Genomic DNA, 16501 nt, shown 5'->3' with positions numbered 1-16501 from the left:
TGTTGCTTTGAATTTACTCAACTCAGTTAAGTGGAACCAGGTCACATAACATGGTTAAGTAAATCCAACATTTCATTTTTAGAGTGATGTTTCAAAAGGGACAAATGGCCTCAATCAGAGTAAACATCCAAGAAGATTACTACAACCACTAAAATCGGGTGGGGGTGGGGGTATTATATAAAAAACCATATAATTCCAATAAAAATAAGATTTCAAAAAAGAAAAAAGAAAAGAAAAATCCATAGAAAAAATGTTGGTAATACTAACTGACCTGAAATGCAAAAAGTGATTGATTTCACATCAGACCAAACTTTTCCCATTTTAGGTCAATTAGGAATACCAATTTTTTTCCATTTTCTAAATTCTAGACTAATGAGATTTTTAAAAGGCAATTTTTATTACTTTCTGCAAAGTCAAAAGTTTAAATACACTAAGATTACTATGTCTTTAAACAATTTAGGATGTCATGTCTTTGGAAGCTTCTGATTTTATTGCTAACATGTGAGTTAATTAGAGACACGTAATTTAGGGCACACCTGAATCACATTGCTTCCTTGTGTAGCATCATGAGTAAAAAGAAATCAGCCAACAAATCAGAAAGAGAATTGTGGAACTGTGCAAGCCTGGTTTGTCCTTGGGTGTAATTTCCAGATGCCTGAAGGTTSTCTGTTCATCTGTATAAACAATTATACACAAGTACAAACAAGGTGGGAATGTCCATCCATCATACCACTCAGGAAGGAGACAGGTTCTGTGTCCCAGAGATGAACGTGCTTTAGTCTGAAATGTGCATCAACCAAAGAACAAAAATAAAAGACCTGGTGAAGCTGGAGTCATTATCCACAGTGAAACGAGTTCTSTATCAACATGAGCTGAAAGACCACTCTGTCAGGAAGAAGCCATTAGATGCATAAAAAAAGCCAGATTAATATTTGCAAATGCACACAGGGACAAAGACCTTAATTTTTAACTGACAAAACTAAAATTGAACTGTTTGGCCTTAATGGCCAWCTTTACATATGGAGGAAAAATGGGGAAGCTTCCAAGCTTGAGATCACCATCCTGACTGTGGAACACGGGGGTGGCAGCATTATGTTCTGGGGTTGTTTTACTGCAGGAGGGATTGGTGCATTTCACAAAATAGATGTCAAAGAACATTATGCGGAAACACTGAAGCAACATCTCAAGACATCAGCCAGCAAGTTAAAGCTTGAATGAAAGCTTGAATGGGTCTTCCAATGAGCTGATGCATACTACCAAACAGGTTACAAAGTGACTTTCAGAAAGAACAAAAATTGCCTTAAATTCTCTCTCTCTCTCATTATTCTGGCACTTAACAAATAGAAAACATTTTTGGTAATCCTAACTGACCTAAAATGGGAAATGTTTATTCTGATTTCATGTCAGACCGTGTGAGAAAAATGCACGTGTCTTTAGTGTATGTAAACTTTTGGTTCCAACTGTCCTTCTCAGTCCAGTCATTTTTGGATTTAAAAAAAGTGAAATGTTTTCTTAGATGCCACAGAGACTTCTGTCTTGTAACAAAAAGTTGTAAATGGCATGAAGCTTTGTTGTGAAGACATGCTGAAGTGGGAGTGTCAGAAATGGTAGTGGGCTCTCAAASCGGCAGGGATCAGTTTCAAGGTGTTTAGATAGACWAYGATGAAAAATCAAATTTATTTTTGATWTACAGCATTTTCACAACAACTGAAGGTAACATAGTTACTTGATTGTGGTGTAGAATTGAACTATGTGCCTGTACATAATCTCCAACGTGTTAGCRCATTATTAAAAACTGGAGGACAGTGAAGAAACATCATGTTTGAGGAAGGAATGTGATCTGAAAAAAACTGAATGATCCCAGTCAGTGCACAATGGGAACCCAAGGAATTGAAGCTAATCAAATGGTAAATGGTCTGAACTTATATTGTGATTTATCAAGTCATTTATTCACATACTGATGGTGGTAAGCTACATTGTAGCCATAGCTACACATGGTTTGACCACCACGGAGTAAGATAATGTGCCATTAACTGAGGAAAACCCACTTCACAGTTTAAAGAACCTGAACCTCACTGAGAATCTTTGGGATGTGTTGGAGAAGTTTCTGCACAGTGATCTGAATCTCCTGTCATCAATACAAGATACAGGCAAAAAWTTAAAAGACTGGACAGAAAAGAACTGGTGTGACTTTGCAAAAGCTTGTGAAAATGGTGCCACAGTGAATCAACATCGTAATGAAAACACCAAATGTGGTCCAACCAGATACTGTGTTAGGGAGTGACCTTTTTTTGGCCGAGCAGTATATAAGAAGCAGGAAACATTACGGCAGGAAAACATCATGTCACTTTGCATTTGTGTGGTCTTGTTTGGACAGAAAATTTTTTATGGAAGTATTGAAGCACCATCATTATTATCAAAGTGTTTTCTTCAAATTAAAAMTTTGCTTCTCCTGCATTTTTGAAAAACCCTACAGAACTACACCAAAAGGTGCAGCTGAGTCTGCCACAGTGAGTCGTGCCTTTGTACCAGCACATTGTGCAGTGCAGATAAAATTCATAAAAACTGAAACATTTAAATTTAGACATTCAGGGGATTTTACTGAAGCAAATGGAAGACCTGTTGTTTTTTAGAGCTTTAACGTTCAGACATCTTTCCCAGAAATATCATTTAAATGTTAAACAAGTGACAGAAATGATTGAACAAACTTTTTTAATTTTACCACAGAATATTGGATTTAAGATTTTTTTAAACACACAAATGAGTCATATCTTATTAAAGAGCTATTCCATGTTTTATTTTACATTTGATAAAACTGGATTGTGTTGTATTTTGTGAGGATCCATGTCTGCAAGTTTGTTTTGTCCTTTTAGTGTCTTTATTATCCTTGTGTCTGTGCTTTATTTTCCTGTGTTCGGCTCCCTTTGTGTAAGCCTGCTCATGCCCCGCCCACCTGTTCCTTCTTGTCTTTCCTCAGGTGTTTGTCATTCACTTCATCAGAGTCCTCCTTTAAATGTTTGTCTCTACCTGTGGCTCCAGTAGAGGAGCATTAAGTGAACTTTAGTTCCACCGTCCCAATCCTCCCTGTGTTTTCTCTTGTGGTTTTTGTAAGAAGAGTTTTTGCTGCCTTGACATCCCTTTTGTTTCCTTTTAATAAATCAGTTTTTCCAGCTTTACCGGAGCCTTTTGAGTTCGTGCTTTCTCTTGGGTTTCAACTCACCACTGATTGTGACAGCTTTAATGAGAAAACATTCAGAAACGGTGTCTCTTGTTACGGCTGACTGATATTCCTCTGTGGCTCAGTTATAAATAGGTATTGTGTCATTTTCTGTTTTRTGTCAGAGTTTACAGTTTTTGGTACATGAGCGGAAAGCCTGTCAAAGAGTCAGCAGCTGTCAAACCTGGACTGAACGAAAAGGTAACAAAGGAGGCTCCTGATTACAGGAACAACTTGCCTGTCCTGTTARTCCAGTAGAAACTTACAGGAAGTTTATTTTTAAATAAGAATCCATGAAGTTAATTAGTAGAATTAAAACAAATACCTGACACRTCCTTCTTTACTTTCAATACAATGTTTTGAGTCTCATCAAATCCAACAATGGACCTCCTTTCTAAGATGGCAAAAATCACGAGATGTGAAGAGACATTTCTCCAGAAATGCTGTTAGAATCATGTCCTGTCTTTAAAGGTCTGGATAATAATGAAGTCCATCAGATGCTACATTTACACATGCTGATGAAAAAGTTGTGCTTCTGAGAACATTGCAGGAAAAACTAAATAATTTTTGAAATGGTTGCTGTATAAAACTGTATAATCAGCTGAAACACAGCAGGTTTCTGCAGGAAGACCACAAAGAACTGGTGGATATAATCTTTATACTCACATGTACTGTCCAGTCAACTATCCCTTATTACAGATAGAAATGAAAATAAAAAAAAAACCTTTAAAAAGATTTGATAATTTTCACTGGAGTTGAGTCTTCACTGACTGACTCTGATTCCATGACATATCTTTCATAACAAATGTTTTTAATGATACAAGATTGTTATTATAAAAAGCAAAATTTGACTATCAAAGATATTTGCTTGAATCAGTTCTTATTTTTATGATAGTACGTGTTATTCTTTAGTAATATCATCAGAAAGCATAATAAATATTCTGTTATGCTGATGATACACCTGTGTACTACAAAACTAAATGGTGGTAGGAACCACAAATGCATGAACAATACTTTTTAAACGTTTATTAGAACAAAAACTATCGTCCTAAAAATGAGTGCATTATCAAAGTGGGGAGCTCTCTCCCTGGGTTGAACATGAGGTCATAATTCTGTCTCACATTTAAATGTTGAAACATTTTTTTCCACTTTATAAATTTGAAGTAAAATCATTCACATCTCAGATCTCATAAGCACCTTGGTTTAAAAACTACTGTGATGCCAAGGCTGTTGGATGTAGGAGTGCGGGGGTGCTACAGCACCTTCTGATGGATGCCAGAGGACATTTATGTCCAAACACACAGTTTAAAAATATAGGGAATAGGAGTATATATTTTGATTTTGAGTTTAACAGATTTATAAAGTTTATAGGTTTATAAATTAACACTTCCAAATGAATCACATTCTCATGTTGGTTTTTGAGGTCAGAAGTTTTTGATTTCTGGAGGTGTTCCAGTTGATTTTCTTCAACTTGGATTCTTGGAACTTGGAGGTTTTGACTTCTGAGAATAAATAAGACTAACCTGACTAAATGTTTTGACCAGAATGACCTATTTGTTTTACATTAGCTTTAAAAAGTAATTCTTTCAGACTATATTATTCCTGTTTTAACCTGTGTTTTCTTGATGTTTTAAATTAGTGTTTTATGATAATTTTCATCACATTTATTTTTGCATTAACTAAGTGAAGAAAATGATGATTGATTTGTTTGTAGTTTTCTTTAAAGCTCTTTGAGCTGCAACCACTTGGATAAAATTAGTTTGTTATAAAATGCTCAGGTGAAAGTGTGAGTACTAGAAAATGTACTCAACAAATCTTTGTTTGACAGCTTTAACTTTAGCTGATTCAAAAACGTTTTAACGAGGTACAATCTTTATTTAGTGTTTTAACTTTGCAGGAAAAGCTCCCATTTTAAAGTCAGGTAAGTTTCCTGCTGTTTAAGTTACAACATTAAGTCTCTTTGTGCTCTTTTTGTGTTTGCTCACATTTCCGTTGTTGTTGTGTATTTAAGGAGACATTTTTTCAAGTTACATATTTCAAATTTTTTGTAAATTACTTCATGTGCAATCTCATGATTCAGCAAGATTTTTTTCTTATAGCATGTGTTGAGGTTGACTTTAAGCTACTATCAGAACAGGTTTTTTAACATTTATTTTAGTTTTTTTTTGGGGGGTGTTACAGGGGCTGTTTAAGAAAACTTGCATCTGTAACTTTTTGTCAATTTTGCATTTGAGGCTCTTGGAGAGTGACATTTTACTTTCCTGTACATGGACAAATACTTCCTCTTCTTCGTGAAACACCATCTTACCATGGTGGAGGAGTCCATGTGCCTGAATGATCCCTGAGATCTGCTGTCAGGGCCAAATGTACCTGGTAGAGTCTCCCAAAGCAGATTGAATCTTGGTAACAGTTTAGACAAACCCACCAGCACAGCTTTACTGGAGGAAGCTGAGTCGGCGGACTTGGGGGTTGTGAACGAGGTAGTCGAAAAGCTCTGCAGAAGCAGGGTGAGATCTGTCCTGAGTTCCTCAAGGTTCTGGATGTTGCTGTTGTTTTGCAACRTTGTATGGACATCAGGGGCAGAGCCACTGGATTGGCTCTGGGGTGGTGAAGGGGAACCGGAGGGTGTGCTCCAGCTGTGGGGGTATTATTCTCATTAGCTTCCCCAGTAAGGTCTGTTCAGGAGTTCTGGAGAAGAGAGWCCAAATAATGATTTGAACCTCAGATTCAGGAGGAACAATGTGGAAGCTGTCCTGGCTGTGGAACACTGGACCAGCTCTTTACCCTCACTAGGGTTGTCAAGGAGTCATGGGAGTTTGCCCATCCAGTCTACATCTAAAGCTGGGGTGAGCTTTTCATTTAACCCAATAAAACATTGATTTCTTCATGTCTCACTGTGCTGACACTGTTGTTTTTGAACAACAGGGACACCTGGTGGCCAAAATATATGAAACATGTCATGTTTGTCAGGATGAAGATCAGAACAAATGTGTTTTCTAGGATCTGACCTGTCAGRAGTGCTGAGCCTCCAACGTCTATCTCATCTGCTTCCTGCAGGTTTCACTCTCTGCTCGCTGTCTGAGCTGCTGGTGAAATAAAAAGAAAAAAATGAAGCTATTTTCTACTAGCCTGGTGAAAAGCAGCCCCTTGTTCTTCTCTTTGCTTCGTACAGAGGGTCTGGAACCTCAGATATTGAGAAGCGATTACTTGCTGCAGGTGTGGACTCTGTTGAAGCTTAAAACGACTGGATCTGATTTACCCAACTGCTAACGTTTGCCATGACGTATGCAGTGTGCCAGCTAAACTGTGAAGGAGGCTAAGCTGGTCACACTTGGGAGTTTGATTTTAATAAACAGATTTGAAAATTTGTCTGTAAGCACCTATACCTGTTCTCAATGAAAACCCTTTATTTGATGATGTATGTATTGTTTTTTAGAAGTGTTAAGTAAATTTCATTATTATTGTTTATATGCTACTTTGTTGTGGTGGATGTAACAGGTCTTTCTTGTAAATGAGATAAAGAGTTTCAAGAGATCTTCCTTTATAAATAAAGGAAAAAAAGCTAAGAAGCTAACCGGAAATTGTGTACGCTGTAAACAACCACAACTACAGGCAGACTAAAATGGCACAGAAAGTCGACAACATCGTTCACAACTCCTCCTTCTTTTCACTAATTGACCTGGTTAAAATTCTACCAGTGAAATCCTTSTYTATGGKAGAAGTCCYAAACGGAGCAGTGAAGGGAAACTAGAATTGAGTGGAACTGCGTAGGAAGRCAAGGSCCAGGCTATAGCTGTGGTCAGAAGTTTCCATCCACTCATCATGAGTGGGAGTGTTTTATTAATAGCAAAGTTTTATGATTTATTTGAACCATTTGTCTTCTAGGGTGGAACGATTATAAAAACATACATTTTCTGTGACTTTTAAAAGYAAAAGTTAGGTGTACAAGTTCAAACTTATCGTAGATTTTATGAATTGTTGCTGATTACAAAAAGCTGTTTGAAAATGCTAAAGAATATTTATCCATTGATTAAAGGGGGTGACTGAAACAATCATGGAATTAATAGTGGCATGTGAAAGAGACAGCGTTATGAAGGTTTATTAAATAGTGTTTGAATTGTTTTGAAATATTTTGGTGGCTTTATGAAATCTTCATTCTGACAAGATGTTAACTTCTCAGTCGTTTTTCCAAACTGACATTGTTCAAAGAGCTGTCTATAACAGGTAAGATAGCAACTGTTCATGCCTGTCCCACACAACCCCACTTCAGATTTGCCTGAATGTCCCTTTAAAGAAAAGCTGTAATAATAAAATAAAAATCGCATTCAGTTGTTGCTGTACAGCATGCAGTCTGGCAGAGGTCAACCTTTTATTTTTAGGTCACCAGGTGCCAAAAATACAACCTGAGCAGGAAAACCAGGAAGCAGCATTTAGAAACAGGCCAGTTTGTTTGAAGAGAAGTAAAATATGCGCAAAATATTAAAGTGTGTAGTTCGTTAGAGCTGCTGGCAGGTTGTAGTTGGTGCCTGAATAAATATGAATTATTGAATAAAGATAATCTGGATCATTTTTACAATTCAGTTTCTTTTTGTTGTTAAGTCTCAGATCCTGACATTCAGCAGTATAATTTCAGGGTTTTGGTTTATGCTGCCAACTTCAAGGACCTTTGACTTAATGTTTTAAAGGGGACTTAATATGCAAAATTCACTTTTTTCAGTTTTTTTTACTTGTGTCTGTACTGCTTCTAAAAACAGTCCAAGCACCAAAATAAATAAATAAATAAATTAATTAATTAATAAATAAATAAATTTTAAAAATGCACACAGAGGTATTTTTACTAAGTAAAAGTATTTGTTTTGTGTCTTGAAATGACCTGTTTTCAAACACCACATCACAAACAGAACTCCAACCCACCTGAGCCCAGCCTCTCACCAGGTAACCCAAGCGGAGACTCCGCCCACTTCTTCACAGGACGGTTCTGCTGTTTTTAGAACAGTCATGGAGAACAGAGATTTGTGCCTTTAAATAACAAACATGCATCCAGTACAAATGGCTTATTAGGCTTGCTTATAAAATATGAGGATATTGTCTTTATTGGATTGAACAGATTCCTCTTGAGATTTACCAAAGTATGATTTTGATAAAAAATTTTAACATCAGCTGGAAAAAAAAACTGGACTGTTTGTCCTGGTTTGATCCTGCAATAAACCCATGTCTGGGAAAATAAAACWGAGTCTTCTCAAAGATTATTCATCAGAAAAGATTTCAAAATTTAAACACCTGGTTTTCAATTGTTSTGAACTGCTGTTGTTATCATCCACTACACGGTCATAAAACACTTTTGAAGTGATAGTTCAGATCTCTTGAAGGGGTTTCTGTGGAGAAATTCTGAATATTTAGTATCTTACCTGTTGCAGACAGCTCATTGAACAAGCTCAGTTTGGAAGAGGTTGGAAGTTGTTCAAAGATTGGTTTACAACAGGCAAGATTATTAAATGTCAGGTTTCTTCTGCAGAAACTCACGTCAGATGATAATAGTTGTCTCTTGAAGCTGCTGCCACCTACATGATCCAGGTGTAAATGTGATRATGTAGATGTTTGGGACTCATTAAGGATGGGGTAGAAAACCATGGTTTGGCTTAAACAGGTTATTTAGTGTCAGGAAATATAAATTGTAACAGGTTTTGCACATCCTCATATTTGTTATTCTGTCAGCATCACCCTATAAAGATTTCCCTGTTAATGTTGTCCAATGAATCAGTGTTTATTTCATGTATGGACTGAAATGAACTTATTTAATGATTTATTAATGCAGACCCCAAAGTGCTATACACTTACAGACATTCAMCCATTCACACACACATTCACACACTGATGGTAGTAAGCTACGGTGTAGCCACAGCTGCCCTAATGTAGAAAAATAACATATTTCAGCCTTTAAATCAGCTCCTCCCACTGACCATATAGCATGTCCTACAAATAAAGATAATAAATAAACATTTTTTTAAATTTATTCTTTAAATGCAGTGGAAATGAACTTTGAAAGCAAAGCTGACCTTTATAAATCAGGAGTAATATTTTCCAACAGATATTGTACTCCAACACACCCGTTCAAGCTGGTAAATGGTGAAAAGGTGAGATTTGTTGAGATTACACAGTGAGTACATAAAAGAGTTAATGTGGGTGTTTTCTTTCAGGACATCTTTCCACAAACAAACAGACAACAGGTACAAGAACATAAATTAGACCAGAACATGTGATGGATATACAGTTGAATAAAGGAACAGATGCTTCAGTTAATCTGTGTTCTCAGTTTAGTATGAACGGATCCCAGCCGGTCTGTAGACTTGTTGTGACGGGGTTCTGGATCCAAAATACCTCTGGTAGGCCTGCTGGAAGCCGAAGCGAAATGCGTACAGGCGGCAGGGAGAGTAGTCYTCACAGGTCTCTGCACGGACCTCTGACAGAGGCTTCCTGTTCCTGCAGGAGGACCAAGAGTTTTCATATCATCACTTTTGTGTTTCTGACTCTGATGTTTCAAATTTATTAAAATAATCAAAAAGATTAAAGGTCTAATTTGTGTTTAGAAAAATAGATCTTTTGAAGAGGAGTTCAGTGGAAAAGTTATGAACAGTTCTTATCTTACCTATTGTAGATAGTCCTTTGAATGGTTTCAGTTTGGAGAAATTAAGAATAATTCTGACAGGACAGAGGAGTTTATGGCTAGTCTAAAWARGGCCAGAAGCACAATAGATTCCAGCTGTCCTAAAACTAACCTGTTCTTAAAATGTCAAATCCATCCGTCCATCCGTCCGTCCATTCGTCCATCCATCCATCCATCCATCCATCCATCCATCCATCCATCCATCCATCCATCCATCCATCCATCTCCACAGAGACACTCTCTCTCCAGCTCCTCCTGGAGGATCCCAAAGATCTCAGACCAGAGATGATTCATGATCCCTCCAAAGTTCTAGGTCTGCCTCAAGACTTTCTCTCAGTGGGATGTGTCCAGATGAGGGAAGGTGACTCATCCTAATCACATGCGTGAACTACCTCAGCCAGCTCCTTTTGATGTGGAGGAGCAGCACCTCTACTTTCAGCTCCACCAGGATCATGGACATCCTCACCTTATCTCTAAGGCTGAGTTCAGCCACCCAACAAAGGAAGTTCACTTCATCACTCATGACTGTAAGTAAGAGTTGGGACAGTAAATCAAGAACTTAGCTCTTTATTGGCCACAAACCAAAGTGATGCTCTTATTATTTCAGAAGAGACCCCGGTTTCATCTCATGCCATTATGAGAAAGACGATGTTTGAACTCCGCTCCAGTTTTTTTACTAGTTGAGAACCAACACGTGGAAATAATACTTCTATTTATGAAATTTCTATTTTATAAATATATTTTCCACATCTCTGTCAGCTTTGCATTGAAGAGTCATTACTACAGAGACACTGATATTCCAGCAGAAAATGCTCCACAAGTGCTGAACCACAAGTGCTACAGCTAGCTGCTGCTGCCAGTGTTTCATCTGACAAACATTATAGTTCTATTTAACCTCCTGAGACACATGCTTTTGTTTTTTGTGCATTTTGTTCTTTCTCTAGGGTGCATTAATATGTTTTTTTGCAAAAAAAAAACCCTATTGTCCTCATATGAGGACATTGGGTCACATTTGTGGAGGAATAGTTTAGCCACTAAAATGTGAAACTTGAGAAACTTYATGATAGCCTTTCTGGGTGTACAATTTTCTTGGTTATTTTGGCAGTACAGCAGCCCGACGTTGATCAGTGCAAGATCAGTGAAGTGCATCACCATTATCATCATCATCATCATCATCAATGACAACTTTCAGGGTTTTTGTGTGTGTGTTTTACCTCATGAAGATGTTGAAGCGGTTCCTGCTGGGTGAATTGTAAATGGTGTTTCCTCTCGGTGGCATGAAYGAGTGCGCACGGTTTCGGGGCAAAAACAAATCTGAAACCGAAACACTTTCATTAAACAACAGAGCCTTGTTTTCATGATGTCATGCAGGTCGACCGTATTGACCGGGAGCAGGTGAAATATGGACTGAGGGATATGTTAGTGGAGGGAAAATGATGATTAAATGCTCTGGATTGAACAGGCAAGGCTGTTAGAACTGCATGCATGTTTTTCCAACACTGAGATTTTTTAACATTTAATCACCTTCAGCGGACTCTGTGCTTTCACGAGAATCTATGGGAAAAACATGGAATCGGGTTAATCATGAGCGACGCCTGAATGTGGTCAATTATAGAACATAAACTGCTGAGTGACAGCGGGGGGGATTCAGAGAGGCAAGGATCTATACCATAACAGACACAGAGAGAGACGGCAGCACAGAGCGCCAGAAACCGAAGGAGGCTCCTCATCTTGGGGCTTCTCTTCTGCCTCGCTGCTGACAAACAGAAAAGAAATGATCAGTGAGATGTGTTGACTGTGAAGTGAGAGGAAGAGACAAAAACAAAAAAACGAGTGGTGGGGGGGGGGTAGAGTAATTGTCTCTTTAAAAAATAATCAGTAAACAAGAAAGCTTAAGACTGGGCCAGATAGAAAAGTTTCCAGATCACATTTCTGTCTTTATTTATGTGATTTAGAAGCAGAGACTTAAATAACTGTTTACATGGTTTATTCTGCTCCATATCTGCCAGGTTTCTGTGGACAGTTTGAAGAGAGAAAACACAAGACTCTGTATTCATTCAGCCAAAGTAGAGGCAGAAACCTTGAACTGGACTCAAACTGATCAGAGCACTCTGTCCAAAGTTTGTTTGGAAGCATTTAAAGCAGAGGTGGGAAAAGGTTTGACTTTCCACTGATTTTCAATTTATCATCGAGATCAAAGAGTCAAACTTTGGACTGAAACAGAAACAATATGTCACCCAGACCTGTCATATATAACATCATATATTATCAGCAAACACACACATTCTGCTATACTGTTAACAACAAACATCTAACATTTGTTGCTCATTTTTAAATTTATTTCTTTACAGCTGACATGGTTGTAAATACAATAACTTTCTCTTATTACGGAGGATGGGAAATATTACTTTCCAAAAGGACAGTTTATGTTTAATTAAAGGCCACAAACTGGACTGAAACTTAAGCAGGTAAATCTTCCTGCATCTGTTTTTTGTTGCCTATTAATTAATCCAAGCTGACATGAACAAAGGGCCTTTTCTGACCTTGAGACGTATTTTCTCCACGTGTGTTTTGGAAAATAGTTGTGGTCGAAAAAAATCTGCCAACGAACTGTATCCAAACTCATTCTGCTGAACAGGATGTAATTAAAACCTGCAGCTGTTGTTCATCACTCAAAACATGCACAATGCATGTGTCTATGTCTGTCACTTTAATGTTCAGTCACATGAATGAATGATCAGAGGTGAGCGATGGGACACCTGATGTCACCAGTCTGGCTGCTCATTTGTCWGTGGTGCAGACCAGCCTCCATCACCATCTCCTGCTTGTGGGTTTGGCTGGAATTCTGCTTCGGCATGTTCTTCTCTTCAGCATCAATAGCTGCTTTCATTGAACAGGAGCTCTCACACACACATAAAACTCATAGACCTGCACGTARCCACACACGCTGCACAGCATCTCTCAGCCAAATGAACAAACCTAAAGCCCAGAATTTAAAAGGYAACTTTAAGTACCTCACAAGGACATATGTGTGTGTTAACGTGTGACAAGATGTGCACAGATTTGCTTCTGAGTCCTTATAAAGGTTGGAGGGTTCTTTTGTTCCTGCAGGCAGAATGAGTCCTCTTTGAAACTTGTCATGCAAAGAGTCAACCTGAGGAAAAAAGCTTCTTTATTCCCACAGACGTGCTATATGTTTGTTTTCACATTATCTCTAAAATAACAGAACAAAATCACAATACAGTTATTAAATTAAATAAAAGAAATGCATTCAAATTAAACTAACCTAAGTTCTAGCTTTGCACAATTAGTTTTAAGAAATCATTTTTGCATGTTGTCAAAAACTCACCGTAAAACGGGGATGGAGGGAGAGGTTCAGAAGTCTCAGTAATTTCTCCTGAGGAATATTTCCTCATGCTCCAAAGCCAACCTTATATACACTCATCTCACCCCTGACCCCCGCCTCCCTCCAGCCCTCCTCCCCTCTATCAGCCCTCTTTTCCAACATTTAATCGTGCCGAGGGTATTAGCTCACTGTCTCTCCACTCCTACGCCCTGGTGGAGCAGCACAGAACTGTGGCTGACAGAAAGCCCCAGAGGAAAACAAGCAGGGAATAAACAGGGACAGAGCGGGGAGGAGGGGGAGGCCTGGCACAAAGTCGCCTAATCTGTTTTATAGCAGGTATGTGACAGGATTCGCCCCCATTCACCACCATGGCAGCATGGCATGAAAAGAAACATCAACCGTATAGAAACAACACCCAGCTGCTCCACCTTTGACCAGATTTTATTTGAAGTCAAATAGATCTGGAACATCTTCACGCTGCGATACTCGCAGCAGCATTTGCTCAACAAATAAAAACTGCAAGAATTACAGGTGATGAATGACAACATAACGAAACAAGTTCATCAGTGGAGACGTTGCACTTATTAAAAAACTGGATATTTCCCATCAATCAATTTGATCCTGATGATGAGGTTTTGCATCTGTWAGCATGAACAAATTTGTTTTCAAGCCTGATTTAAAAGTAGCCAAAGGGTTGATGTGGTGAATATCTGGTTGGAGAGATATCCAGAGGTGAGTTGCAGATCGACTGGATGCTTTGCCTCCCATAGCACTCGGAAAGATGGATGAAGACGACCCGAGAGAGCAGGATATCGAAGTGGACAAGTTCAGACAGGTGTGACAGATTGGTTTTAAAGGCAAGAAGCAGCATTTTGATTTGAGTGTGGTAARTAATGAAAAACCAYYGAAGTTCTWGAAGATCAGCAGCAATATGTTTAGCAGATATCAGAACAGGGACAGGCACAACACTCAACAGGAACAAGCAGCTTTAAAAAACGAACAGGACAGATTTCTGAAGTCTTTTAATGTTTTGTTCTACAAACAAATGAAACCAGTCCAGACCAGCGGTTCTCAATCCTGGTCCTCTTGGGCCACTTWCCTGCATGTTAGAGGAAACAGTTGCCCCTTCATATCAGACAGGCTTCAACTCTTAGTGTTTTAAGTCTCACCTTAAAACACGTCTGTTTTCCAAAGCTTTTAATTCAACATGAGAGTTGGCTATTTCCACTTTTAAAGTTTTGTTGTTTTATGTTTATATTTTGTACATATTATTCTTAATTTTGTATTCTGTTTTTGTTTCTCCTCAGGTTGTAACATGTGAAGCATTTTGGCCAACGGCAGTTGTTTTTAAATGTGCCTTATAAATAAAGTTGACTTGACTCTTTAAAAGGCAWGGACAGGGCTTTTAGGGTGGCAAGCATCAAAACCATCAAAGAACAAAGGGCAGCACTCATGAACATGCTGCAGCTCCACCTCACGTCTTCAGAACACTTACGATAAAGTTCATGTGAACAGCATCTCTGTAGAAACGATGAGAGTTATGTAACCTCACATCACACTGACCTCAGTCAGGAACTGTGTGAAAGCAGACCTGAAGGTAAACAAACCAGAAATGGCAACACTATAAGCCAGGAAACAGCAGGAACCAGACAGACAGATAAACATTRAGACATGAAGAAAAACCTTCTATCAGATAAGAAAACCTGGAACAAATAAAAGCAGAGTCAGCTGGAGGGAGAGAACGCTCACATTGTTGTGGTTGGATGGTTTAATCGTTGTGGTAAAACACAAGTTTGTTTCCACACCAAATATGAAARTTTCATTTTCCACAAGTAGAACAACACAAAGATCATCATGAGGCCAGATCTCAGTCTAATTGTAGAAGGAATTTAAATTCAGTCATTTTTAATTTATTTATAATGAGTTGRGTTGGGGTGATAGTTTAAAAAGATTGGTACAAAAGCTTATTTTCTATCGTTTTCCTGATGTGTACCTAGAAGAGATCATATTTCTCCAGTTTTAGCTTCTCTCCACTGGCTCCCTGTCAAATTCAGAATTTAAAATATTACTCCTAACATACAAAGCTCTCAACAACCAAGCTCCATCWTAYATTAAACATCTTATTGTTCCATACTTTCCTAACAGAGCACTTCACTCTCAGACTGCAGGTTTACTTGTGGTTCCTCGAGTTTCTAAAAGTAGAATGGGAGGCAGAGCTTTCAGTTATCAAGCTCCTCTCTTGTGGAACCAACTTCCAGTTTCTGTCCGTGAGGCTGACACTCTGTCTAAGATTAGACTGAAGACTTTCATTTTTGATAAATCCTATAGTTAGACTTAGGTTTCCTGAATTATTCTTCRTTTCTGCTGCTATAGACAGAYTGCTGGAGCACAAACTGAGCACATTTCACCCTTCATGTTTGTATTTATATTTTTAAGAAGCATTTCTCTTTGTCTTTCTTGTAGAAAATAAACCTGGACCAGTTTGTGTGTCTCTTTCCTGTCCTCTCAAACCCAGTCGATCAAGGTAGAYGGCCGCTCGTCCTTGTTCTGGYTCTGCTGGAGGTTTTGTTCCTGTTCAAAGAGAGTTTTTCCTTTCACCTGCTGCCAATGCGCCACTCAGGATGGGAAACTTTCAGGTGAAGATTCAACGCAGTACTGACACTTTTTATTTATTGACACTTTTTATAATGGACAGTATGCGCATGTTTTTRTACAGTACCGCAACTTGCTGCTATAAATTAATTGAACTGAATTGATTTTTTCATCATATATTCAAACTGTTTTAGTATTTTTGCTTCTTTCCCTCCATCCTTCTGCAGTGTAAGCCTCTAACCGATTACCTCCACTGTCAACCGTGTCAGGGACCGAGATGTGAGACAAAATAGAAACAGAGGSTTGTGGTAAACAGGATGAGAGGCAGCCTGCAGGACTGATGGCACTGATTCACGAGGTCCACTTGTTCRACGCATCTGTGCTCAAAACGGGAAACAGAACTACTTAAAAGGATCTGGAAGGTAAGTGGGTGCAAGTGGACAGAGCCTGCAGAGGGAATACACTGAATCTATTTGACTCGGAGCATGTGATAGGAAAAGACATGTCTGCACATWAAGTGCGCAGAATGGGTGGATGAGAGGAAAGAATGAGCTTCTGGGAAGAAAAATSTGATGAGAAAAAAATGTAAGCACACGCTTTCACTTCTGTATGAGGCCATGACCACAAATGTGTAAACTATCCATGTAATGTCTGCAAAAACAGATTTTCTAAAGTGTTTGGG

General features: G+C 38.4%; 1 protein-coding gene across 3 annotated transcripts; it reads right to left on the bottom strand.

Moving 5' to 3' along the window:
* Positions 1-9212: 9212 nt before the first annotated feature.
* Positions 9213-13305, bottom strand: mgp (matrix Gla protein). 3 transcript variants are annotated; one of them, XM_014017458.1, is made up of 5 exons: positions 13231-13305; positions 11551-11634; positions 11406-11435; positions 11096-11195; positions 9213-9697 (listed from the first exon to the last, which is right to left on the bottom strand). In XM_014017458.1, the coding sequence occupies exons 1-5, from the start codon at positions 13295-13297 to the stop codon at positions 9532-9534; spliced, it is 447 nt and encodes a 148-aa protein (XP_013872912.1). In that variant the 5' UTR covers positions 13298-13305; the 3' UTR covers positions 9213-9531. The 3 variants fall into 3 exon arrangements, with proteins under 3 accessions (XP_013872912.1, XP_013872914.1, XP_013872913.1); XM_014017460.1 differs by having other exon boundaries at positions 11551-11637; positions 13231-13273; XM_014017459.1 differs by lacking the exon at positions 11406-11435.
* Positions 13306-16501: the final 3196 nt, after the last annotated feature.

This window comes from Austrofundulus limnaeus, unplaced genomic scaffold (assembly GCF_001266775.1).
Source record: "Austrofundulus limnaeus strain Quisiro unplaced genomic scaffold, Austrofundulus_limnaeus-1.0 Scaffold168, whole genome shotgun sequence".
In the NCBI taxonomy this organism is placed as follows: Eukaryota; Metazoa; Chordata; class Actinopteri; order Cyprinodontiformes; family Rivulidae; genus Austrofundulus; species Austrofundulus limnaeus.
The sequence above is the reverse complement of the archived record's forward strand: the minus strand, read 5'-3'. Positions and strand labels throughout refer to the sequence as shown.